Source organism: Mirounga angustirostris, unplaced genomic scaffold (genome assembly GCF_029215605.1).
Source record: "Mirounga angustirostris isolate CCGP_5_RB_7025 unplaced genomic scaffold, mMirAng1.0.hap1 SCAF_5, whole genome shotgun sequence".
NCBI classification, from domain to species: domain Eukaryota; kingdom Metazoa; phylum Chordata; class Mammalia; order Carnivora; family Phocidae; genus Mirounga; species Mirounga angustirostris.
The window spans coordinates 5,525,936-5,553,915 of NW_026991713.1; the positions used below are offsets into that span (position 1 = coordinate 5,525,936).

At 46.6% G+C, this 27,980-nt stretch overlaps 1 protein-coding gene across 1 annotated transcript in view; it reads left to right on the forward strand.

Annotated features, from left to right (window-relative positions):
- The window catches only part of EFCAB6 (EF-hand calcium binding domain 6), a 206,828-nt gene that overhangs the window by 18,046 nt on the left and 160,802 nt on the right, over positions 1-27,980 (forward strand). The window contains exons 4-6 of the mRNA XM_045866745.2: positions 3,658-3,724; positions 20,988-21,124; positions 25,139-25,251. Of these exons, the coding sequence (XP_045722701.2) occupies positions 3,658-3,724; positions 20,988-21,124; positions 25,139-25,251 (317 nt within the window). The remainder of the gene's footprint in view (positions 1-3,657; positions 3,725-20,987; positions 21,125-25,138; positions 25,252-27,980) is intronic.

Consider the following 27,980-nt stretch of genomic DNA (forward strand, 5'->3'; position numbering starts at 1 on the left):
TAACTGACTTAACTCATGGGGCTGAATCTTCTTTACTGCTGGAGACAATGCATTGTAGTGAGCAGACACTGCTCCTTCAGGTAATATGATAGGCTATATCCACGAACAGCACTTCCACTGGAAACAACTAAAATGACTGATAAAACGTAAAATGTATACATACATTTTTCTTCACTAGTGAGCTGGCAAGAAAGTAAGTACTCCCCTAGAGGCTAACCGAAATGGAGACGGAATCAGGAAAAGTGAGCATTCTATCAAGCCAGCTTTTGCCTTGAGAGTATTGGCTTAATCCTGGTGAATTTGTGTTTCAGTTTGGTTGGCTCTTTGGACTGAAGGGGACAGGGGAAAAAGCCTAGAGGGCCTACCCAAGGTGGAGGAACCTAATAGAAGACCAGTACATAAAAAGCTGGGACACCTAAACCCTCATGTGAGGATAGGTTACAAATATAAACCTGCATCCCAGAAAGGCACAAGGAAACCTACCTATTTCCCTGTGCTGTTGGGTGAATAGAGGACAAAATTGTAATTATAGGTCAGTATTTATGCAAGTCTGACTGAAATAATGCTGCTTGTGTAGCAAAAAGAAAAAATAAGATTGGAAGAAGTACAGAACAGAACTTCTGGTAGTGAAAGATACGATAATTGTGGATATAATTCAGTGGTTGGGTGGGAAAAGTAGATGAAACGCAGCTGAAAGGAGCATCAGTGGAGTGGAAGATAGACCCGAAGCCATTATCCAGAAAGCCACACAGAAAGACAAAGAGAGAGAAAATATGGAGGACAGGTATAAGAGACATGGAGGGGAGAGAGAAGGCCTAGGAGGTTCCTTATTGGGTTTCCAGATAGGGGAAAGGATAGGGAAGAGCCAATATTCGAAGGGATCTTAAGCGGGACGAATGAAAAGAAACACCTATGTAGACATGTCACCGTGAGACCGCAGAGCATCGGCATCGGCATCACAGAGAGCAGTAAAGGCAGTGAGGGGACACACTGGGTTGACTGAGGCCGATGTCCCATGTGTGAGACAGCGGGACGGGCTTTCCCACATGCTGGGAATGAAGTATTTGCCAGCCTAGAATTGGGAAGACTGAGAGCTCTTCCTGTGGGAACGCGGGACCCTTTTCCTCTTCTTTTCCATAGTAGAGGCTCGAGCACTGAGGTCAGGCTGTGGGCACAGGGAGAAACATGTGGCACCTTTGCCTGCCATGTTTAAGGTCACCTTTGAGCCAGAGCCTCTCTTTCTTCATCCTGCAAAGCATGCCTCTTGTTTGTACCTGTGCATATGTACTTTAGGTGGAAGGAAAACGCTCCCGGATGGACAGTTGGAAGTGATGCGGGCAACAAGAGGGCAGGAAGTGTGGGGTTAGATCCAAACACATCCGCTGACCTCAGGAAGCACTAAGGACTAAGAATAATGACGACTTTGGGAATTTAAAAATAGGATAAGATTAAAATACACGACAGGAGCAATATATATGCTGAGAGGAGGGACTGGGATGGAATGTTCTAGATTGTTACCTTGTCCAGAATGTAAGATTAAAAATTTTGATTAACTTTAGACTTTGAGAAATACGCAGGTTATAATTTCCAGAGCAACTATCACAAGATTAAAAATGGAGTGACTGATTCCCAAACTTACAGAGGCAAACAAATGGGATCATAAAAATGGGATTGACCAAAAAGAAGGCAAGAAGCCGCAGAATAGGCAGAACAAATAGAAATCCCAAGTAAATTGGTAATTGTAATAAATGTTCCACTTAAAAGGCAGAGATTGTCTGATTAGATAGGAGATAGTAAAATCCGCCAAGAGAAAAACCTAAACATAAGTTTATAGAAAGGTTAAAAGTGGAAGGATTTAAAGACATACCATTCCAATGAATACTCATCTCAAGAAAGCTGGTGTCGCTCGGTTACTATCAGATAATAAGCTGTGTCTCCCGAAGGAGACACTGAGATGGAGTCAGGGGGGACAGCTGTGAAGGGAAGGGGACCCGAGTGGCCTTGGGCAGAGGCGCTGCCCTGGGGCTGGGGAGGGGAGGGAGGCTGAGATTGGGAGCCAGTGCACGGGGCTCTGGACCCATGCTGCTCTGTCTCTTCATCTGATGGCAGGTACACAGGCATTTGTCTGATTTCTGTTCTTTAAATCTTAAACATATGTTAAAAATAGTGTCTTGTGTCTATTCAATACATAATTAAAACATAAGAAATATTACATTTAATATAGAATGATAAGGCTGGATTCCTGGTGAGTTTCCACCTCAAACTTGGGCACTTAACCTTCCAAGCCTCAGTTTCCTCCTATGTAAAATGACGTTCATTTCTGCTTAAAATGCTCCGATGGCTTCCTCTTACCACAGTATGAAATCCAGATTCCTTATCCTGGCCACAGCACCACAGGGCTGGTGTCCACTTCCATCTCTGAACTCACCCCTGTCCCCTGCCCTACTGGGCAGGCTCTGGTCTCCCTGGCCAACTGACTGTAGCAATGCTGGGACATGCGGAGCCCTGGTCCTCTCGGCTTCATGCCGCTGTGTGCCCCCTTTGCTTTGTCCAGAGAGCTTTTTCCTTCCAGTGGATTGCTCCTGGCTCCTCAGCCTGTGGGTCTCTACCAGCTTGTTCTAGAGGGGAGCTCTGAAGCAGTGTGTGGAAATATGGATAACACAAAATAAAAAAAATTTTAAAAAGCAGATGGAGCCAGGGGCGCCTGGGTGGCTCAGTTGGTTGAACATCCAACTTTTTTTTTTTTTTTTTTAAGATTTTATTTATTTATTTGAGAGAGAGAATGAGAGAGAGCACATGAGAGGGGGGAGGATCAGAGGGAGAAGCAGACTCCCCGCTGAGCAGGGAGCCTGATGCGGGACTCGATCCAGGGACTCCAGATCATGACCTGAGCCGAAGGCAGTCGCTTGACCAACTGAGCCACCCAGGCGCCCTGAACATCCAACTCTTGATTTTGGCTTAGGTCATGATCTCAGGGTCGTGAGATTGAGCCCCACCTAGGGCTCTGTGCTCAGGGCGGGGTCTGCTTGAGAGATTTTCTCTCCCTTTCCCTCTGCTCCCCCCCCCACCCCCGTTCGTGCTCTCTCTCTCAAATAAATATATAAATAGAATCTAAAAAAAAAGTAGATGGAGCCAAGGGGATGGTACACACATCCACCATGAAGTCCTTTGTGGAGTGGCTGAGAGTGCCCCCGGAGTGGACTGTGGACCCCTCAGAGGTCAGAACAAAGTGCAGAGGGGCTGGGGGTGAGGGTGAGCAGCACCTCCACTTGGCCACATGTGACCTTTGTCTCCCTGCCTCCTTGTCTGTGACCCGGGGCAACAATGGCCCCTGACCCACGCAGGTGTCGTGAGGATTAAATCAGATGGGGCTCGCCACAGGAAGTGCTCATTAAGCGTCAGCTGTAATTACTCGGTTCCCACGCTGCCCTGGGAGGAGGAAGAAATGTTATTGTATTTCATTTTATGGACGAGGAAACGGAGGCAGGGAGAAGCTAAGGACTTGGCCCAAGTCCACGCTGCCGGCAGACGGCAGTGCCTAAGAGATACCTTGCGTTAGAAAACATAATTTAGAAATCGTTATCATTTTGATCTCTGCATGTCCTCGTTTATTGGGTTAAAACATTTTAACGAAAAGCTTTTATTTTTCTTTTTAAGAGGAGGGGAGAAGGAAATGAGTTGCTGTCGGACAGTAAGAGAACTTGAGACCCAAATAGGAGAAAAGGTAATAGAGATCTTTTAAAATTCTCCCCCCACCCCCTGCGTCAGAAGTGATTATTAGCAGAGGTAGATGAAGCAGAATGAGCCACATCTTGTCGTCTGTGCTCTCCCGTCAAAGCTGGCTGACGAATAGATCCTGTAACAAGCCCGTGTGAAAGCTTGTATTCAGACGACTTGCACTGGCTCGCCTGGTGTCTCTCTGGATGAATGACACCAACAGAAGTCCTGGAATATTAATGGCTTTTGTATTAACTTTAGATCCCTAGTAGTAGGGCTGCCCTTTCTGGTTTTGTCTAAGACTGAAGCAGAGGATCTCTTAAGAAGGAGAAAACTTCTGCTTTTCAGCAGTAAGTGCCAATCGAGAGCAGCTTGGTAAAAATAACCGGGAAAACTCAGAGTGATGTATATTTAAGTATTGAGTAATTTAGCCACAGAAGCTACTGCATGTGTTTAGAAGAGGAGCACATAGCCTTGTCCCTCTTTGCTGATTATGGTTAGACATCATCACTCACAGCTAGGGAGGGGGGGAGATACTCGTGGCTTTCGGGGGTTGGAATCAGACCCCTTTTAAAAATGCATTTGAGCCTGTCAGTTAATGCATTTGAGCAGTCTGAGAATCATGATTCAATTTACTCGATTCAATATGTTGGTTTGAAATGTGTCAAATTTTCTTTCCTTTTTGAACTCTTCTGAGATTTTCATACATTTCAAAATAAAAAATAGCCAGAAATCCACAAAATGTTTGTCTAAATTTCCCTGGCTGATGCCATTAACAGCAGAAAATTCGTCTTAATGTGATACTTTTTTAGCATTATATATTCCTAAAAATCTGGTTTCACTATATGTTAGTAAGAACCCTGGTGTAATTTGCTTCTTCTATTGTGGTTCATGTGTTATGCTATAAGAAATATGTAATGTGATTGATATTATTTAGGGTACATCTTTAATTTGTCTCTTTCTAAACTGTGTTAATCATGAAATACTCCTGGGAAATTCAGCCGTTTATGACAATCATTGTATCCACATAAACACCATCGTGGATCAATAATGCAGCATTTCAGTGAGTGTGGTTGGGTTTGTAATTGTCCCCAGTTAGGCTGGGATTGTAAATTACCAACAAGAAGGCTACCATGAGGAAAGCTACAAGGGAACTCCACCACTAACCATCCCTTCATCTAACTCCTCTTTTATCCCAGCCCCCTCCCTCTCATCCTATCCATGGGGGAAGCCCTCCCACTGGTTAGGAGTGAGTTAATCAGTGGGCTTACACAGTGCAGCTTTCAAGCAACTTCTGGGGAAAAGGCTGAGGAGGGTGATTGAGGAAGCACTAAATCCCAGATTTAGTGGGGTTCTCTGCCATGCATTCTGGCGAGCGTCACCTGTAGCCCCAGTTCTACCTAGAACCCCGACTCTGGGCAGGCAGGTGGAGTAGACAAGACTGACCTTGGGACTGTTAAAAAAAAAACTCAGCTGAGTAAATTTGAAGACCTAACTGGCTTTATTAAGCAATTCATGAATTGAGCAGCATCCCATGAAGCGAAGTAGAGGGGAGGTGCAAGGAGCTGTACAAAGAGGAAGGGTTTTATAGGGAGGGAGGCAGGGCAAGAAGTTGTTAGCAGAAGGAAAGAAAGGAGTTTCAAGCCAGGTCACCTTCCCTCGATGGGGGGAGGGGGGAAGGACAAAGGGTCTTATTAGGTGGATTACCTCATCTTCCTTTGGAGGGGGGAATAGAGAGGGCTCACGTGACGAGATGACCTCATCGGTGCTGACCAGCAAATTCCAGATTGGTTGGATTAAAATTCCAGTCCTGGAGAAGCTGAAACTTCAATTAAGTCTTGGTTTGCCATGCTGCAGACAAGTGACTGTACTGAGAGCCTGGAGCTTTCTTTTTAATGGGACCAGGTCAGATCTGGGTTTCCATCTCAGAGCTTTGCCCTTTACCAGCCTGGTGGCCTTGACAAGTCCTTGTCACTGGGTTTCTTCATCCATTAGTGGGGATAACACCCACCTGGAAGTATAACCAAACTCAAGGGGTTTGCTGCTTGGGGTGCATCACATTGAACACAACCTTTGTTGAAAGTAAAGAACTTGGTGTTACCTGTTAAAAGTAAGGAGACACGGAGATAGCTGGCTACTCACTGTCTCCCTGAGGGGTTCCTACAGGAAGCTTTTATTCTGTGTATTGAGGTCAGGGGCAGGGAGCTCGCTTAGGCACTTTTGGCTCAATTGCACATGCCTAGTGTGTTAACATGCTAGCACATACATCAGATGTTCAAAAAAAAAAATGGCGGAAAACTCTGCCCACAGGAGGGGATCTTAGTGTTAAAATGAGCTAAAGGTAACTTCAGGACCACTCAGGGGGGCATCTGCGTAGGTCCTCGGCTCCAGTCCAGCTCAAACTGGCTCACATAAAGGGCTGTCAGGCAAGACATACCTAGCAGGGGGCTCTCGGGTGAAACACCTAGTTGGGCGTCTCCTTGGATGGAACGGTTGGTTCTGCAAACAAAACACATTCCTTCCCTGCTTCTGTCCCTTCCTTTCCCCGCTTCTGTTGATACTTTTAGCCCTCTGATTTGAGTAACTTCTTGTTTCATCCTAGTTAACAGAAGTGCTGTCATGTGGCTTAATAATATGCAGTACAAAGCACCTGGAACAGCTGGACATTGCCAGCAATCACTAGAATGATTATTACTGCAGCTTCCTTTGAAGGATCGGTAGGAACACCAGTGAATCTCATCCCTTCCCACCCACTCCCAAAATAAATAGAACAAATCAAATATACTCACCTGTTTGCTGTGTGTAGTAGCGTATTTCCAGTTAAGGCTCTTGTCCTGCAAATAGTCCACACACGAGTGTTGGAGACTGGGACGGATACCTGGGAGCTATTAAAGGAAGGCTCTCTTTAGACATATGTTGTCATTGCTGGGTGATCTATACAGTTTGGGAATGGAAGAATGCTCATTATTTTGTTTTAAATATAAGTCCACATGGTTTGCTAGAGCCAAGAATGCATGCAAATGTCTCTGAATTTTGGGAGCCAGACTTTGCTAAATGTATGTGTGGTCTAGCCTTCCTAAACCAACAAATAACTAACATTTGGCACCCCAAACCTACCAAACCCCAGTGCTCATGCTTCCTAATTGTTTTCCTCTGCAGGGAGCTTGATCTGATGGCTGATTCCTTGGCCTTTCCCTTCCTCACATGCACGTAGACCCTCCAACATAGGTTCACATCCCCACTCATTATCCAGTTGAACCCTTGGGCTCTCTGAGCCTGGTTTTCTCTGTCAGTCATGGGGCGGGGGCCAGCCTGGATGGTCTCCAGGTCCCATCTCTCCCAACCTGTGGTGATTATGATCCATGGCTTCACATGAAGAGGTTGCTGTCTGATCCTGTGGGGCTCTGTGAGCCCAGGTAGTCCTCGAGGCATCTTCCTTTGGCTCCAGCTTGTCCTGGTCCCTAGTTGGCTCTGCACTGGGTCCCACTGAGTAGGCACTTTGAGTCCCATGCTTGCCTTACTTAGGCTCATCCCCTTGGCCCTTGCTTTTCACTTGGTCACAGATATGTGCTTTCCTTTGCTTCTCTTCTGTGCCATGACTTGGCATCTGCTTGACAGGTCCTTGAGCTCTCTGGTCTTCACCTTCTCTGCTCTCACAGTCTCCTAGGGAAGCAGAGGCATTTAGTGGGAATCAGGCACACCTGGCTGAAATCCAGCCCCTGCAGCTCCTACTGGGGGCCTTAGATGTCTCACTATTCTGACTTTTCTCATCTCTAAAGTGGAGACAACAACCCATCAGGGTAGTTACAAGAATGAATGAGAATAATAGACACAAAGCCCTTGGCTTACCATAGACGCTCAGTAAATGTTAGTCCCTTCCTCCATCTGTTAGTGAGTGAAGCCCATTGTCTGGCATTACTGAAACCCCTCCGGTGGTAGGCTTTACCTGCTACCGGGTGGCCCCACTTATGCCATGAAGGTGTTTGGTTGCTCTGCCCCGAGAGAAATAGAAACCCCCCAACTGAACTCGCTGAGACGGGATAGCACTTCTCATCTCACCTGAGAAGTCAGGAGGGAGTGCAGATGCAGGATCAGCTAACTCATGTCTCCTCTGGTCACCAGGATATTGCCACCATTCAGGCTTGACATGCAGGTATTGTGATGTCAAGTTTTTTTCCAGATGCTATTTCTTCCAATATGACTCTATAAACATGGGGAGACTTTTCTCCTGACTCACAGCCAAGAAAAATGTCCCATACCCAAATCAATCATTGGCAATGGTATTGGTCACCATGAGCAGCCTGAACCAACCCTGATTATTTCCTGGTGTGGTGGCTTCACTCCCTCCAGGGCCGCCAGAGGGTAGATATCTAAACAAAATGGAAAATGGAGGGTTTTGTTAGAAGAAGAAGGGAGTAGGGGGTGAGTGGATTTGCAGAAGGAGGCTACCAGCATCTGCTTCGGCCTCCCACTGAAAGGATACCCCTGGCCTTAATCCTGTGGACACTGTAATTTTTTGGATTTTGTCAGCTCTATAAATAATAGCCCTGACTGAGCACTTACTAGGAGCTGCTCTAAGTGTTTTACTGTGTTAAATGATTAATTTCCAGGAGAACCCCTCAAGGCAGGTACCATCCTTATGCCATGTTGATATGGAGGAATCTAGAACAGAGGGTGAGCATTTTGACCAAGGGCACACAGCTGGCAGGTGGAGAAGCTGCAATTCCTGCCTTGGCAGCTTGGCTCCCGAGTCCTTGCCCTCAGCCAGTGCCACCCTGCCTCCTGGAGGGCTCCTGTAGGGAAGGTATTGATGCTCCCCTTGCATTTAGCAAATGTGACTTTGTTACGCCTGCAGGTGGACCTGGTCCATCACAGAGAAGTCACACCTCCACCGTACACATGAATGGACTTTTTTGTTTGGACCACAGAGTCATCTTTGCATCCATGTAGCATCTACTTGAAATGGGCATTTGGGAGTTTTCCTCCTCTTCCTTGCTCTGACATCCTGCCCTCTCACACTCCTTCCCACGTCCTCGGGCTTTTATGCTCCCTCCCTGTCCTGCAGGTCCCCAGCTTCCTCCTGCAGCAGGGGCTGAGGCCTAAGACTTGGGTTCTTCATGTTCTTCAGGTGGAGAATCTGCCAGGAAAAAAAAGACCAAAACAAAGCTCCATGCGTTGCTGGGCTCACCAAGCTTTGGTCTTGGTACTCGGTTTGTCTTTTGTCAACTCCCCATGCGAGGGTAAGGTGGAAGTGCTAGAAAAGCTCATCTTGCTCCTTGAGGTCGGGTGAACGCTCATTGTGAGCCATGCGCAGGGAATTACCGAGAGGCCGGAAGCTGTACTGACCTACATAAGAGCGCAGTGTACTTGTAGAACAGCCATGACCCTTCCCCGCCACCCCTACATACAAAAGAACTGTTCTGAACTGAAGACAAGAATCCAAGAATGTAAAATTCAGTTAAAGACATAAAAAAAAAGGGAAAAAAATAGACACATCCAGAGCCCCAGGCTGTTTGCTCTCGTACCACGTCACCGCCCCAATCAGGGATGCTTTTTTAAGCCTGGGCGCCATGATGTCAGAACATCTGGTCCACCCAGTCAGCCGTGACTAGTGTGTCTGTTGGACACCAAGTGATCTGACACAAGTTTTTATGGGATTACCCTGGTGCCTTGGAGTTGTATAGATGCAGCATTGGTCATTTCAGAAGCAATTAGTAAATAATGAGAGGTACTAAGCTGCTCACATGGTCTGTAATGTCTTCGCACGGAAGAGACACAAGTGATGGCTTAGATTCATTTTCTTAAATAGGTGGATTTTCCTAAAAAAGAAATTAAAAAAATTATTGCTTGAGAAATAAACAGTCATTAGAATCACAACCATTTCATAAACGTACCTTAACATTCTAACACCACATTAGCATGAACGAATGTACCGGAATGCAGTCTTTTTGCCTAATAAAAAGACTGTGTCAAACTCAAAATGAGGCCATTTACTAAAACATACAAGCTTTTGGTTAATTTATAATATTCTCCTAATCCCACTTTTATCAGCTCTACTTTGGTGCACTTGGTATTAATTGCCTATTATAGCAGGTATTTGAACACATCTCCTCTTTCATCTGAAGAAAATATTAGCATATCGTAGAGCTGTTGGGACAGATTGTATCTGAGCCACTTTTTCCTCCTTGCAGAAAAGCCTATCAATCATAACTGAATATAGTGATTAATAATGTCACAGCTCTTACTCGCGTGTCTGTGTGCAACTAAATGAAGAGGAGTGCTTACATTTTGATCTAGAGAATTTCACATAACAAAATAATCAGTTGCCATTTTAGAAAAAAATTATATTGAAAATGCTTCTACCCCAGGCCCTATTTTTGGTTGTTCTATTATTAATTTACTAAAGGCTTCATCAGGAAGCTAAAGCAAACACTCAGTTATATCAGAATTTGTATCATTTCAGACTGTTTATCTTCTTTTTAAAAATCTTCTTGCATGTTCAGTAGTTCGGTCAAAATCGTAGGGGAAGCTGGCTGGAGCACTTGGGCTTCCCCAGCTGGGTGTGCATCGAGCGCCAACCCTCACCGCGTGTGTGCCCCTGAGCAAGCCAGTCCCTTTGGGGCCTGTTTCCTCGGCCATGAAATGGGCAAAGAATAGTGTAAGGTTTTTCCAATCTTGTTGAGATTCTTGGTGACAATCAATATAAAACGATCTTACCAGAGTGCCGGGGCATAGAAGTTACTCAAAAAAGCAGGAGTTGGAGTTTGCATTTGGAGGAGAGAAGACATGAGTTGTCCCATGGACAGGGAAATGATAGTTTGCGGTCACCTCTGGCTTAAGGCCACAGAGTGGCCACGTGCTGAAGGCCTCCACGCTTACATCTCTGTCTGGGCTCCAGACTCACCACTGTCCTCCTCACCGTCCCTGGGCAGCAGCCTTCTTCGCTTGGTCACCCCAGTGTTGGAGTGAATGGTTCCACCATTGTCATGGAGTCGTTCACGCAGAAACCTAGGATTAGCCTTGATTCCTGTGTTTCCTTACTGGCCCCGCTCCAGCATCCAGTCCATCAGCAAGTCCCGTCTGCTGCATCCCGTGTGCCGTTTCCAGGACCAATCCATCTCTTCATCCCCACTGCCACCGTCATCCCAACCCTGTGCTTTGTCAGGAACCCTTGGTCTGCTTTTCCTGTTCCTCCTCGTGCCCCATACAATCTCTATTCCACACGACACCCGGAGTTATCTGTTCAAAACATAAGTCAGATCTCATCAGACTCCTCTGGTGAAGATGCCCCGTGGCTTTTGGTGGCCCACTGAGTAAACATCAGACACACATCCTGGCTTATGGCGCTCAGCATGGAGATTTTTTTTTGACTGACCTTTCTAAAATTCCATATTTTCCCTGACACTGAATGTTCTGAGATTTTTGTTCGTTTACTTGTTTATCACTAGGATACATGTTCCCTGGGAGCAGGTGCCTTCTCTGTCTTACTTGCTGTTACAACTTTAGTGCCTTGAGCAGATCCTGGCACTTGATATGACCTCAGGAAACATTTACTGAATGAACAAATGGTTCTGTAGGAAAAGTTGACCGTAATTGGAGTAGCCAGGAAACACTGCATGGGACAGGTGAGACCAGCACTGGAGTTGGGCCGTGGATGGGGTTTCAGTGTGGTGAGGACAGAGTAGGGGATGAGATGTGGGGTAGGTGTCAGGTTTGCACTCTGACACAAGAAGAGAACGTGGAGGTGGGGGCCGGGGAGATGTGGCCAGGGCAGTGGCGAGACAAGCTCTGTGACCATCCTGCGGAGAGTTCTGTTTCTCAAGGCAGGATGAGACAGAACATTTGTGGAAGGTAGGATGGAGAAAAAGATGGAATTATTTGAAGATCAGGTGTGAACCCTAAAGCATGGGGCTGGGGTGGGGGTGGGGGTGGTTCAGTGCCAATTTCCCATGAAGAAGGGGCTGCTTTGGAGATGGCTCTCGGCAGTCTCATGGACACAGTGGCTGGGAGGACAGCTAGACTAGGCCTTGGAAGTCACTCAGCAGCAGGAACAGCCTACATTTGTCAAGCACCTCAGGTGTTTCGGGGATACCATGGAGTTCCTGGGAGGGGGTGCATGTAGCTCTGTCCTGTGCATGATCTGGGGTCAGGGTGACAGGGGCCCCAGAGTTCCTCCTGTAGTGCCTGGGACGGAGCTCCCATCCTATGAGTGTGAGCTGGATTAGAAAGAAAGGAGGTACAGGAAATGCTGCTTCTAGATTTGGCACATGTTAAAAGCCCTCGGTGTTTAGATGTAGGCCTTATTCTCATAGCTGGGTCAGAAGTTCAATGGCAGCTAAAATTTCTTATTGGAAGTCTTTATATGTTGTAGGTAAGCCTTTTGAAAATGGAAATCGAATGTGGGAGAAGGTTGACATGGCCTCTGGCACATATGACAGCAAGTTTCCCTCTTCACCTTGGCTACAAGGAAACCCAGAGCCAGAGTTTTCGGATTTTTGCTCCCTTGTAGCAACTCTCTCTGACTTTTAGGTTGCTTTATTTAGCTCTTTCTTTAGCTCCCTTTTCTCTGTTCCCGTGGATCTCATTTAGATGTCTTTTTGTGTAAACTTGTTCAATTTATGGTAAAGGCAGGATTTGCATGCATTCAATAACTACATGCATCGTCCTGGGCCCGCAGGGGGCAGTGGGGGGAATGCCAGAACAGTGAGAGGAGGCGTCAGCCCCGGGCACAGAGGCGAAGCCTTTGTTAAAGGTGAGCAGTGCCCGGCCGCCGCTCCTCCCACATGTCCCCAAATTGAAAGTTTGTGTTTATGGGGTTCTGAATGTAGTCTAATTTTTTCCTATCTGGTTTGGCTCATCTCTACCAGCTGGTAAATAGGAAATGTTCACGGTAGGAAGCCAATACTCTGCAGAGTGTAAACAGATGGAATCGATATAAAGTGACAAGCTAGACTGTGCTATGGAGAATACAGAGCCAAAAGTAAGAACATAACAGTCAAGCTACTTACTTCGTTCCAGTTCATTTAGTCCTGAATAGCGCTTCATATCTGCACAGCTGTGTTGTTCTTTTTTTCCCTCTTTCTTTCTTCTGGGTTGATAATGACAATTTCAAAGAAAAACTTTAATTAAAGATTTTATACGAAATAGCCAAAAGTAGAATAATAAGGAAAATGAGCATTGATGTGTTTATTGTAAGAAAAATCCTTTTTCGTGGTTTCATTTTAAAAATTTACTCCTTAAATTTAAAATGAATGTAGTCGTGGTGACAGAAAGGTGCCAGACTGACAGCCGTGGATGCTGAACCCTTCCATTTCGCTGCAGAGCCAAGACATAGAGGCTGCTAGAAGCCCCCTCCCCTTGGGGTTCAGTCCCCAGGCGGGCGGGTAGGATGCCGTTCTCACCCCCTTCTGCTACAAACTGGGCAAGGAAGGCTGGTTCTCGGGGAGGAACTGAACAGAAAACAGCTTAACAGGAGCCAATAAGATAGCACTGTGGACAGTCGAAGTTAATTTACTGTGCGGGTTGCGCGCTGGCGTGAAGAAGCTTGGCCTTCCTCCGGGAAGGGCCACGTCGGAGCCGGGCCTAGAGAAGGATTATTTGCAGCCTGACTGAGAATTCTGGCCTTCTGGAGGAAACATTAGGCCTTTTCTCACCTCCTTTAACGTCTGGGTGGTCATATTTATTTGGGTTCACAGCTTTCCTTCCTGGAGCTCAAAGTGCTATAAAAAGAATTTTAAACAAAGAACTATAGAGTACTAATAACAGCCACTGTTAGTGGTTTATTGAACCATCTGAACTCAGTGGGATACAAATATGAAGCAGTTTGATTTTCTCTTCTCACGGTTCTCAAGCAGGCACTAGCAAATCTGCCTTTTCATCCCGTAAGGGTTTCTTAGGCAGATCTCATGGCTTTCTGGTCACACTTAGTTATAAACAAGTCTAGCACAGGCCCATCCAGTTTTAAACCTTGAGCTCAGATCCAGCCCAGCTGGCCATCTCCTCCCCTTCTTCCTATGCAAGGGGCACTCGACCTGCTTACTCGCTGGCCCTTCTCTTTCTCTCTCCCCGGTTGTAGTTGGGGTCTGTGATGAGGGCTGAGGAAAGAGAGGATGCCTTTCTTTTCCTTCACTGGTGTCCTGGTGTCCTCTCAGCATGGTAGGCTGCCCTCTTATAGGGCACATGGGGGGTTATTAGGACTGTGCTTTGTGGGCCTCTGAACTATATGGTTCCCTGATGAGGAGAGTCACCTCTGGCATAACCTCCTCACCTCTGCTCTTGGTGGTTCACTGCACATCCTCAGGCTGCAGGTCCCCTCACCTGAGAGCAGCCCCCGGGAATGGTACAATTCAAGCCTTCTGCCTTTCTTGGTCTCCGCTTAACCCATTAAAAATTTATACATGCCATCCGTGCCAACAGTAGGCATACGCTCTGTGCTCATCTGCCCCTCCCACTCTGCTCTGCTGTCTCTGTCCAGGTCTCAGTTCCTTTCCCCAGGAAGGTGTACAGCAGATCACTGAGTCCACTGGGAAATGAGATGCCTATGTGCCTCTTCTTGCAGGTTCCTGCCCTATCTGTACAAGGATTCCCTTGGCCTACTAAAGCTTCTTCCCCATGAATACTACATCCATCCATCCATCCATTCATTCATCCACCCATCCATCTGTCATCCATCCATCCATTTATCCATCTATCCATCTATCCATCCATCATCCATCATCCATCCATCATCCATCTATCCATCCATCATCCATCATCCATCCATCATCCATCATCCATCCATCCATCCATCATCCATCATCCATTCATGCATCATCCATCCGTCCATCCATCCTTTTATCCATCTATCCGTCCATCCAGCCAGCCGTCTTCCATCCATCTATCCATCCATCCATCCACCATCCATCCATCCGTCCGTCTATTTATTCATACATATATACATTCATCCTTTCAATAAATATTCATTAATCCAGGCCCTCTTCTTGGTTCTGGACTCCTGCCTACTGAAGACCTTACATCCTCTCAAGGCTCCTATTAACTTGGGCTGGGCAGGGGGGCAGTGAAGGGGTTGGAGGAGTTGGCTGGGGTGGGAGGGAGTAGTGGTACTCAGTATTTCTTGACATGGGTGTGTAGTTACTTGGTTATTTGGAACTCTGTCCTCAGCCTTTGGTCCCAGTCTACAGTTCCCACCATGCTACCATTTATGGTATTGCCCATGAGGTGCTTGCACACCTGAGCTCATTTCCTCTCAATCATATGCTGACACAGTGCTCTTATTCATTCCCATTTCACAGATGAGGAGACTGAGGTTTAGTGGTCAGGTTACTGTTCCAAGGTTACCTGAAAAATAGTACACAGTTGGGATTCACCTCAGAGCCAGTGTCTGGTCATGCGCTACACTGTCCGAAGGTCCCTTGTGGGGAGGGAGGGAGGGAATCGTTGAAGCGCTGGTGTTGTGGTGGGGGTGGGCAGCTGCTGCAGCCCAGAGCAGTTTATGTGGTTCTCAGTGTGGCTCACCATCATGCCTGGGGGAGGTTTCTCTTCCCCACATCTCTCCGCCTTACTCTTTAAGGTCAGATGTTCTCTGCTTCTTGTAATAGCACTTAAGAGTCTGCCCTCCATAAATTCATCTAGATCTTTTTTTGAATGTTTTAATTTTGCTCCTCTTGCCGTTTCCCCCCCCACTTCCTCATTTCACTTCACTCCTATGTGAAATAGGGCTTCATTTCTTTTCCAGAAACGTTAGGTGAATGAGTCCTGGCTTATGTAGCCACACTGCAGAACTTAAAGCTTTCCAGCCTGCTTTTCCCCAGCCCTGCTGTCCAGATGGGAGAATCTAGGCTTTTTAGTCTGTCCTCACTGTGGTTCCCTTCCCTAGATGCTTGGTTCACCGCCCATCATCCCCCTTGTCCTTGGGCATCTCCCCAGCCTGGGGCTCCAGTGACGTGGAGAGGATCACATACCGCCCTGCTCTGGAGGTCCGTGGTACTGCAAGGGGGGCTGGGTGCAGTGGGGGCCCGGGAGGGGGAAGGGGAGCCGGGGGCCAGGGTACAGGGGAGACTACTAGCTAGCATTAGCTGGGGGCGGGGGTGCAGAGCTGGGGCTGTGGTGGCCAGCACCCAGCCTGGTGTGGGGCTCAGAGAGCGTGGGAAGCAGCTCCTGGCTGGGCCTAGGCTGGGGGGGGGGGAGGAGGGAGGGTGTTGGGACTGAGTCTGGCACAAGGGATGGGGACAATGGTTGGGAGAGAAGACTGTAGCAGCTTCTTTGTAGCCTCAGGCCCATTTCCTGGCTCCCAAGTCTTTAATTTAAAGTTGTAAGTAGCTATTGTTTTGGTTTTCTTTTAAATCCTCAGGGCTTCCACTGTGTTTGTGCACAGAAAGCTCTCCAACACTTACCACCACCTCAGATCAAAGTGGGAGTGCATGGGGGAGAGTGGAACAGGGGCCGTGAACTTGTTCTGTAAAGATAGTAAGCATTGCTATCTTTCCGGGCCAGACGTTCTGTCCAACTGCCCCACTCTGCTACTGTTTGTGGGGGCAGCAGCCAGAGGCGCATGCCAATGAACGGGCGCGTCTGGGCACCAATACCATTTACTCATGGATACTGAAATTTGAAATTCACCTTTCACATGTCACAAAATACCCTTCTTTTGATTTTTTTTGACCATTAAAAAATGTAAAAACCATTTCTAGCTCACAGGCGTACAAAAAGAGTCTGCTGCGTGTGGAATGCAGCACAGGGGGTCAGACCTCCAGCGACGAGGACGCCAGGCTAGGCGCGCCCCCCTCTCCGGCCTACCTGCCGACAGTACGGAGAGCAAGAGCACATTTTCTTTCCGGGGCAGCGTGCTGGGTTTGGAGGGAGCAAGTGAGAGGCAGTGGCTCCTCTCCTTTTGCTAACTGTGCCTCAGTTTTCCCATCTCTCCCTGGGCTCGGCCCTCTGGAGTACTCCTCCCTCCCACAAAGCAGTGGGGATTGAGGGATGGAGCCCGGGAGAGCAGCGGCCAGATAGGGAGCTGGGGACCTGGTTCAGGCTGGAACACACCCAGCTGACAAGATCAAAGTTCGGCCCTCAGCGGTGGGATGGAAGTGTAACTAGGAAAGCCAGAGGAAGGGCATGGGCTCCTGCCCCCAGAGGGACAGTGTCGGGGCCAGAGAAGGGGTCGAGGCAGCACACACAGCATGCCGGCCCACTCTGCAGGTATTTCTGAGCATCCAGCTCTCTCCAGGTGCTGTTCTAAGCCCTGAGGACAAAGCAGCCAACAAAACCAAGTCCGCCTCCGTGGAGTTTACATTTCAGTGGAGGAAGGAAGACAATCAACAGATACAGAAAGAAATATGAAGGGGTCCAGGCATAGATGAACACTAAGAGAGAGAGGCAGTGAGGGGTCAGAGGATGAGTGCAGGCTTTTGTGTGGGCCACCCAGGAAGGCTTGTAGGAGCAGGTGGAGCATGACAGACCTGAATGAAGGCCAGGAGGGAGCTGTCAGGAGGAGATCAGATGTGCAAAAGTCTTGGAGGATGAGCATGCGCGGTACGGGCGAGAGAGAACAGGGAGGCCTGGCAGCTGGAGCAGAGACAGGAGGGGAGAGTGGGAGGGTGGGGCTGAGAGGTAGTGAGGGTTGGAACAAGTAGGGCGTCGCAGGCCTGGTGAGGACTTTCCAGCGTGTGCGAGAGAGCCTGCCGTGCTTGTGAATTTGAGTAGTTCCTTGTGGCTAGAGCCCAGGGACTGTGGGAGGGGGCGAGATTGTGGGATTTGGAGCTGGTGTGGGGGGTAAACAGGAGGCTCAGAGACAGTGGCTCTTAATACAGACATGTCCCACTTATACCAAAACGGCACACGTCTCGCTGGCCTAGAAAGGAGCTAGATGCTGCCCACGCCATCCTGTTTTTCTGTCTTTACCTTTTCCTTTCCCGCCTCCCCTCCCTTCCCCAGGGAGCAGGGAAATGGGGTGGGGCATGGACACGGTCACTCTCGTGACCCCAGCCACTTGGTTCCTTTAGGCTTTTCTCTTCTCTCCTGTCATGGATGGGACAAGTCTTGTACACCGTGGCCCTAACTTTCCTGCCTTCGATAAGCCCCACCATCTGCAGCTCAATTCAGATCTTGCCAAACTTCAGTCTGACAAATGATAAGAAACTTGGAGACATACCTCTGGTGGGAGTGAGTTCTGTGCCAGACTCGCTGCCTCCTGGCTTTCCACGCTGGAGACCCATATGGGCTGCTTTGGGGGTTTAAAAAAGCGCATCGCCTCATGTCCTCCGTTTTACCAGAAGAGGTGAATCGAGATTTGGCAGCACATGAGGTGCTGCAGGTTCTGTGTGGCGTGGAGCAAGGGCGCTCAGTGGCTGTGGCTCCACTCTTTTAGACAAAGCCACCGGGCTGTGGGTGGCCCCCCGGGAGCCAGCCTTGCAGCAGGTGGATGCCCTGCCCCCTCCTCCTCGCTGGCCATTCCTGGTTTGGGAGATTGAGGTGGTTTCAGCCAGTGTTCCCCGGTTGTTAGAAGTGGGAGATGTGTCTAGAATTTAGCATGGGGCTTTGCATAGAACAGACATTCAATTAATATTTGTTCAATTATGACATTATTAGAATCATTATTACATCAATCATAGACCGAGCCATTCTTACATTCAGGATTGGCCCTGAGGCGGTATAACAAAGCTTCCTCAGGGTGTGGCCTTTCCCCAAGCAGGTGAAAAGAAGACCGATTCACTCATTCACTCAGTTACTGAGCCAGACCCCGGAGCCGAAGCCCCAAACCCAGCTCCAGGGAGCTGACATTTCCGAGGGAGAGACAGACAGTCAAGATGAGCATTAAATCAGTTGGTGAGAAGTACTCTGAAAATGAGGATCAGAGTGTGAGGGGTGAGGTCCTAACTTACACTTGTGGTCAGGAAGGCCTTTCTGATAAGATGACAAGTGGGCTGAGAGCTGGATGAAGTGAGGGAATGAGACAGTGGGTATCCGGGGAAGAATGTTCTAGGCAGAAAGAATAGCACGGGCAGGAGGAGCCTGGCACTCAGGAGGAGCAGCAGAGGGGCTGGTGTGGCCCGAAAGTAGTGAGCCAGGGGACAAGTGGGGGAGATGAGGTGGGAGAGCTACCAGGAGCCAGTCTGTGGGGCCTGGTGGGTCACAGCTTATGGGGAGATATGAGTGAGGTCATGGGGGACAGGGTCATGAGTGTCTGGTAGGTAGCATCATGGAACAGGAGGGGAGGCCCCTCACATGGGTTTGGTGTCAGACAGGTGCTGGGGAGGACCAGGCCATTGGCCATTGTCTTATAGCCATTTCTGTTTTTCCTGTAAATAAGGAGCAAGGCTCTCAGTGTGGGGGAAGGAGAGGGGATGATGGGAAGGGAGGTTGGGAGGGTAGAGAAGGTGGACAGAGTCTGGATGGGGGTGGTGAGTGACTAGCGCAGTAGAGCAGGGTCACACAGTGCCCTTGAGTGAGGGGACCCAGGGAAGTGTTGAATGGGCCACCCTCTGCAGCCACATCAGGTGCTTGGAATAGGAGATGAGTTGGATTTAACCAGGGACGGGGGCTTGCCAGGGCTGAGGCGGGAGGAGGGAGCGCATATGCAGTGGTGATTATAGAGACAGAGTGGTTGGGAGGGAGCGAGGGGGAGCTGTGCCCAGGAACTGAGTGGCAGGTGGGGGCCCTGCTGGGGAGAAGGCTGTAGGGTCCTGCACTCGAGCGAGGCAGCTGGAAGAGGGGTGGGGTGGTTGGAGCGTGGGGCTTGGTTTTGGAGAGTGGCAGTCATTGGGGATGACACGGTGACATCTGGCCTAGAGGAGGACCGGGAGCTGAGAGACCTGGGCTCAGAGTTTGTTAGGGAGCCGTGAGTGGTCCTGGAAGCAGGGCTGGCATGTCAGGGGCTAACGGCCCAGCCAGGAGGCCTGGCACTCGTAGGTCCAAGCAGCCAGGGAGAAGAGGAAGCAGTGGCCCCCTCCCACCTGCTCTGTGGTTCCTCAGGTTTGAGCGCGAGGGCAGCCACCCCAGGAGAGGGCTGCTGGGGCTTCCTTCCAGGTCAGGCACAGTCTAGTGAAGGGAACTGGCAGAGGAAGTAGGGGATGTTAATAAAAAGAGAAAAAAAAACCAAAAAAACCTGTTCATCTTAGAGTTTTCCCCCCAAACCTCTTCATGAGAGGCACTGATGACCCGAGTCTGGACTGGGGATGGACTTGACCTAGTCCAGGGCAGTAGAATCAGACCTGCCGAGGCCCAGTTGTGCCAGACCTTCATCATTTTTTATCCACAGTCCCATCCCTAGCCTTCATGTTCCACCGTGCAGAATGCACTCCTGTCCTGCCCTGCTCTAGCCACCCCTCAGCTCAGATGCCTCCTCCTGCAGGAAGCCTCCGGGATGACTCAGGCTGGAAGTGCCTGTTCTCTTCTGTGAAGGCCTACAGCTCTATCTGGCTCTCGTTCCCACAGCTCAGTTTTGCGAATATTTATTTTATGTCTTGTCTTCTCCTCCAGTGCCATGGCTAAAGGGTTGACTTGCATTAGAATCCCGGTTATCATCATTGTCGATGCAGGTGATGTCGTGCGACTCATGTAGCCTCCTTGAACCTCAGTTTTATCTAAAAATGGGGAATGGTACTTCCTTCCTGTGGGTTGGGGGGATTCAGTCACATAGCTCCATGCTTGGCACACGTGGGGCCCAGCAATGTTCCTGTCCTCTAAGTACAAGTAGCTTTGGGGTAAGCACATGGCTTAGTACTCGGCATCTCCACAGGGCTGATCCAAATGCCTTTCAGGTCTGCATGCCCGATAAATATGCACTTGATGAATTTGGGAAAGATACCTATACAACTTTTCTATGATATTTTTAAAAAATTTAAAGGGGTTGAAATGTACAGTCCTATTTTGCAGCTCCTGATAAAAACAGTTTGCATGTGGCTGTGGAAAAATGAAGATCATCCAAGTCCAGCCCTGCCTGAACTATAGTTTTTAAGCACCAATTAACAAAAAAGATTTTTCACATGGCTCTAAAAGGGAATGAATTGTGTATGAGACTTACTGCTTTACATCAGAAAGACTTTTTAAAAACTTACTAAGACCATTTACAGAGAAAATGGCTTTACAAACATTCAATAAATGCAAAGTGTTCTTTTTTTCCATAGACATATCATTTTGCAATACTTACAACTGTGTCTTTGAAAACATTTTATTTTACAAGAAGTATTTAAAAACGTTCACATTTTTTTATGACCATTTTGGTTTTTAACACTGGGTCTTTTGACTTCTCCGAAATCACTTTTTCTACACAGATTTTCAAAAACATTAAAACTGTTATCAAAGCCTTCAAGCTCATTGATGTTAACAAGACTGGTCTGATCCAGCCCTGTGAGCTGAGGAAAGTTCTGGAGACCTTCTGTTTGAAGATGAAAGATGATGAATATAGAAAGTAAGTAAGCGGAGGTCTGGTGAGAGATGGCTCAGTAGAACTTAGCCTAGTTTCAAAGTGGGGCCTGGCAGGTGCCCTGGAGCCAGACATCATCCTCTCCTGTAGTCTCTGTCTTGACTGTTTTTAAAAGAGGTGCTCATGGCATTTCTCCTGTGTTGGTGGTGCTCTCCACAAATGCTCAGACTTGAGAGCTAATGGTTCTAATTCCAAGAGTCCCCAGGGTGGCAGTCATCTGGCCTGCAGATCGGAACACATCTTGATTATTTAAGTAATCCATCACCAGTTGTCTCTCCTTTCCTGGTTGGCCCCACGCCCGCCATCCCCCGTGTTTCCAGTTCACAGTTGACGTTTACTCAAAGCCCGGGGTTAGAGAAGAACAAATTTCTGGATTTATTCTTTAGTTGATGTGCTCCCTGCTGGCTCTCACTCCTGATATAATAACAGAAACTTAACTTCCCTCTGAGGATGGTTGTTGCTGGGGTCCAGGGGACACTGCAGCAGGGGGACAGTGAATAAATGTTTAGCTGCTTCACGGCTGCTGAAAGCCACCACCACCTGCTCCTGACCCGAGGGCAGCGTGTGGAAGTCTGCCTGGGGTTTGTTGTTGTTGTTTTGAGCCTCCAATAAACTCCAGATCATTTAAAAGAAGCCACATGTTTGGCTTCTGTGGCTACCTGAGTTTTGAATGGAAGCCACTAGAAGGGGGCCCACATTTAACTTCATTTCTGTGGTACTCGGCCAAGAAGCTCTCTTCCTCTTCCTGCCTTTTCCCCCTTTTCTAAGTATCCCCCAGGCTGTTAACAGAAGCACCAAGCTTTATTCTTTCACTCTGAGCTGAAGAGTTTCACATCACACTGCAGTTATAAATCCCTATGACACTGGGGGCTGCGCTCGCTCGCGTGGTGTCATAAAGACGATGTTGCTTCTGGAAGGAATGGAGGAAGTTGCTCCTGCGGCAAAAGGGAGTGTAGGGGGCACATGACCATGGCAGGGGCACCGTGGGGGCTGAAAAGCAAGGAGACTTTTTAAAAATAGGTATTTCCTGGTCTTTTGAATATTTTCTTCTTTTTTCCTCCTTATAACCCACCTCAGAATATAAAAGGACATAATAGATGTTTTAATTTTTACATCCTTCCAACTGGGAAAGTGTCCAGAATAAGATCCAAACAAAACAAATTAAATAATTTTGTGCACGCAATTATAGAACAGAAGCAACACTCTTATAAAACAGGCAATCAAAAAACAAAACAGTGTTTTATTTGACAATAAACCTTGTGTTTGGCACTCCAACCTAGTAAATCTATAAAAAATGTTACTGTCTATTTCCCCATCTCGTAAGTATCGAATAATAAAGAACTCCACAAATTTTTATTTGAGATTTTTTTTTAAGCCTCGAAAACAATACTGTTTTCATGATAAGGCTTGAGAAACTTAACATAATAGAATTGCTTTTCTTTAGAACAGAAACGCAGAAGATCAAAAGTAGACCATTTCTTCAATTGCTTTAATGCTTTTCTTATTGAAGCTCAAGAATATATTCTTTTCCTTGAGAAGCTGCTTCAGTATTAACTTGGCCTTTTTAGTTTTTGAGCAGGAAACACAATGCATTTTTGAATCCTTTCTTTTATCAAAAACAGCCTTCTAGTGAATACCAGCCTCTACTTCTCGGGGTGGTGGCAAACGCCTGGCCTTTGGAGTAGGGCATGCTTGGGGTCAGGTCTGTGCTGCACCCTCCAGGCCCTAGGACCTCGGGAGGCTCCTGGGCCTCTCTGAGACCCAGCTTCCTCTTAAAGAAGTGGAGACCGGGGAGCCCACTTTGCAGGGCAGGCGCCAAAACTCCCCGTAATGTGCACAGTGGGCCTCGGATGCACATAGTAGGTGCTCGTCCCACAGTGACTCTGTCACAGTTGTAAAGATTCCAGGAATGTGCTTTACTCCTTGGAAAACAGTTCTCTTTAGGCTGCAGAATACCATGCAGTGTGTGTGAGGAAGAGGCGAGAGAGAAAATCCTCACCAATTTCATACTTAATAACACCACCCTGAGACCTACTGGGTTTTGCTTTTCCTTTCCCATCTCTCACACCCACCCCACCCTCCGGTTGCCCTGCAGGCTGAAGTATTTGAATCCCGATAAAATAAGTGTGAGCAGCCTGAAAAGCAAACAAACTCACTGGAGGTCGGCCCCTGCCTGAGCAGAGCAAGGAAGCCCACGGCTAGTTGTAGGTGGTGATGCGGGAGAGGTTCACGGGTCAATGGGTGTCATTCCCTTTGCCCCCCCTGCGTTGGCCTTCCTGCGTGCCCCACTCGCCTGCAGTCTGTGCAGACCTCTGAGCTCTCCTGCCCCAAGTGCAGGTCTCTGGGAAAACAGCCCTAGCCCTTTCATCTTAGGAATGATTCTGCCTCCCCTGCCTTTATTCTTCTTAAAAAAAAAAAAAAAAAAGCCTTTGAGATACGGCATGCCTGGGCAGTACTGAGGCTTGATTTTTGAGATTTTATCTGTAGGAAATATTACCATGGAATTCTGTCTGTGTGTCCTCAGTGAATATGCGGCCGGTATTATGAAGGCAGATGGGGCTGGGCATTACGAGAGGTCGGGATTCTCTTAGGAGGAAATACCAGTCTGAAAGAATGCTGGATTTTTACAGAAAACAGGGAAGTTGGTGATGAGGTTTTTGTCAGTATCTGGACACATTACCGGAGCAGAAGAGTAGCCAACGCTTTCCATAGGACGGCAACCCAAACAGGAAGGAGCACAGTAGGCCAGCCCTTTGGGTCCCTGAGCCTACAGCCATATTTTCACGAGGCAGAGACTGTGGATGAAAGATGTGGCTATTTGGGGAGTTTCAGCGTGAGCATCTGGCAGCTATCCTATCTCCAGATAATTTTTCTTATTAGAACAATAGGCAAGATTCATCAAAGTGGAAAAAAAAGGTATGCGTTGAAGTATTCGACATTACTCTTTGTTAAATTTGGAAAACAGAAAAATAACAAATACTTTAAGTGATAATTACTAAATTTTTAGAAAGCAGCGTGAAATTAGGTAATTATAGAAACCAACACATATGGAGATAATATAACCAAACATTTAAAAACTGTCAATTTTTTATAAATGTAATAATGCAGAAATCATCTAGAAAACCATTTATCAACTGGCAGATTTGAATAATAGAAAATTCATTTTTAAGAAGGAAAAAAATCCAAATATCCTATTTATCTGAACTTTAAAAAAAGAGTATCTCGGTATATTTTAGGGAGAGACATTGGTTAAGTGTATTTTTTTGTTGTTTTTAAAAAATATTTATTTATTAGAGGGGGGGAGAGAGAGAGCATGAGCAGGGGGGAGGGGCAGAGGGAAAGGGAGAAGCAGACTCCCTGCTGAGCAGGGAGCTCAACACGGCTGGATCCCAGAGTCCTGGGATCATGATGTGAGTCGAAGACAGATGCTTAACTGACTGAGCCACCCAGGCGCCCTGGTTACATGTTTTAAAATGTTCTTTTTTCTCTATGGAAATCATAGAATGCTCCGAGGAAAGTTTTGCCCTGCCACAGTGAACTGGGCCTCAGTTGTCTCTGTCATATGCTGTGCTTGGTCAAGAGGGTGGGCTATGTTCTCCCCTCCCCCAGCTCTAGATGTCTCTGGTTATAGAGGCTTTGTGCTAATTGACTCATGGTCCACATCATGGCCCCGTAATTACTAAAGGCAAATGGGACCTGCTTTTGCTGTCCACGTATGGCCTGAATCATGGCCACCCCATCCTCCTGCCAGAGAAGGGAGAAAACGAGAACTGAGACGTGTCTGTACCCATGCATCAGCAGGCCAAGTACAGCGATCTCCTCTGAAGTGTCCGTGTGTTTTAATCTTACAGTAACACTTCCTTGGGTTCACTTTTTAATTTCAGCTCTAGCTAGAAACACATTAAAATGAATGCCAGCCCCCATGTTAAAGGATACCTTGCTTCATTTTAGATTCTCTATATCATAATTTCTGATTACCAAAGAACATTTCTATTCCAGGTTTGTGAAACACTACAACATTGATAAAGATACTGCAGTGGATTATAATGTTTTTTTGAAGAACCTCAGTGTAAATAATGACTTGAATCTTAGGTATTCTGTGGGAAATCAAGGTGAGTGTTTTATAAGTATATAGCTAAAGATTTCAATATCCTTTGGCATGATAATTCCTCTTCTATGAATCTGTTCTGAGGAAATACTTTCAGATATGGAAACTGCATTATGCACAAAGATAGCCATGGCATTGTTATTTGGAAGAATAACGTAAATGTCTAACAACAGAAAAAGGGTTCAGTGAGTCACAGCATACCCACCCGGTAAAATGTGCAGCCACGAGCAATGATTTCCATGAAGTTAATGGTAACATGGAAAGTGTATGCTGAGTATCAGTAAATGATGGGAAAGAAATTCTAAAATCAGATTGTCTTTAAGTGATGTGTCTCTGGGTGTTATTTGGTTCTCTTTTCTGCTGCTTTTGTATTTTCAAAAATTTGTATAATGAACCTGTTACTCCTTTTGTGATGGGAAAAATCTTTATATAAAAGGGCAAATAGCTGCATGGTTTATACATTATATTGGACATGTAAAGCCAGGCTTGTACAGGCATATAACCTTGAGAAGGAAAATTTTTCCTTGCACTGATGGCGTTTATCCCAGCCTCATCAACAAAGTGCCCAGAGTTGTTGACCTGCTAGATAGTTCTGGAGAGAGCAGAGTCCAGTTCCCTGAGGATGAATTTATGAAGAATGCAGTTGGGAGATTTCTCCTCTGGGCCTTTGGTCATTTGAGGCAAGTGGTTTCTTGCCTCAGGGGCTTATCACCTATGAACGGCTCATTCAAGACATGGTGTTACTGGTTTCCATGTAATTCAATACAACAAATATTGAGCATCTTCTGCAGTTCTCAGATTTGCCTCACTAGCATACTTAACAAAGACAAATTCTCAGATTTTAGCTCAGTTTCCCTAAGATCACTGAGAGCAGACTCCAGGGCTCTCCTTTTAAAAGACTCTCAAGTTTTGGGAATTACTAGATAGGATGATCTCCCAAGGACCTGTTCATCCCTTATGTTTTGTTAGTTCATATGCAGATCCTTATACCACTAGGGTTCAAAGCCAAGTAACATACTCTATCTTTAAGGAGTGTGTGTGTGTGCATGTGTATGTGTGTGAATTTTTAAAAAAACAGGGCAGGTAAAGCATAAAGTAAGTCACATAAAGAGTATAATAATAAAAAGCATTTATTTTTGTGCTTTATATAGATACTTTATAAGCTTTAATTTTAATTTTGATTTCTCTTAGTACCTTTGTGAGATGGGTATTATTGTCCCATTTTTTAGATGAGAAAATATGGACTCAAGGGTGCCAAATGAAGTCCCCAAAGTCATATAGCTCATTTTTGGTGGTTGAGATTTGAACTGTTTAGCTCCAAAGCAGACTGTTGAAATGCCTGAGAGGGAAGAACAAAATGTCTTGGGGTGTTCACAGGAGGAAGAGGGGTATCCGGATAAGAGTTAGGAGGCACTTTTGCAGGGCCAGAGTTCACAGAATGCATGTGACAAGCATGGAGGGAAGGAGAGCATTCTAGTCCAAGGGCCTTTGGGGTGGAGGCATGTTGGGCTGAAGCATGGGCTGTGCATTTTGCCCAAGTGGGATATAAGGTGGTGTCTCGCTTGATTATAGAAAATTTTCATCACAATTAAGTTTATAGACCTAATTTGAGAACCGTAATGCTCCACCCCACTTACCAAACATTTGTTCCATGCCAGGCCTTAGGCTAAGCTCATTCCTGTACTGTCTCTTTCCATATTCACCACAGTCCTGTGAGGCAGGCACTGAGGCAGATAAGTGAAAAGATTGAAGTAAACAAGCCCATCCTACCACCCAGCATTAACCACCATCAGCATGATTCCTGGTATCTTTCCATGCAGATCTGTGGAAAGGAGAGACAGATAGGAAGAAATACATTTGTGAAACTGGGTTCATATACATGCTATTTTATATGTGTCTACTTTTCCTTGAGTGTTAAAGAAGAATAGGAATTGAAATGAAACTGCAGAAAATCTTGAGTATGTCTTGGCTGGATATACTATCCATGGGTCCCACGTTCCCAAACGTCAGGGACTTTGACCCGCTGCCTCTGGTACTGAGTCTGGCTATGGAGAAGTCTGAGGCTTACCTAATTTTCTTACTGGTCGTGTGCTTTTTCTGGCTGGCTGCCCCAAAGAATTATTTGTCCCTGAATTTCAGAAACATAGTTAGGATATGTCTTGCTGTTGAGCCTTCTGTATGTTTTCCAAAGCACAATGTATTTTTAATCTGCAGATCCAATTACTTTTTTGTTTTGAGATTTTTTTTTTAATATTATATATCTTTGAATAAATTTTCTTTGGTTTCATTTTTCTGATCTTTAACTTCAGTGATACAAATTATCCTTATGTTGGATTGTCTTTGTCTTCTGTATCAAATGGTCTCAAAGTGCTACATTCTCTTTGACCTTTTCCTTGGCAGTCACAATGATCATCTCAGGTCTTTTATCTTTACCTGTAATTTGATTTTTACCAAGGTCGATTTTATTCTGTGCTATTTCTACTTTATTTATTACTTCTATCATGGCCTTTCCTTTGGTCTACTATATTACTTTCCCTCTCATTTTGTTGTTTTATCATCTTGTTTTACTGAACGTGTATTCTTATTAAGATGTTCTGTAAAGTACTGTGTACCTTTTACATTTTATTCCAAGATGGGATCTTTGCCTTTTGTATTACTCTCCTTCCTTCCCAGTACACCTACACCAGCCCCTGACGCTTTTCCAGTAGAGTTTTCATAATTTCAAGAACATTG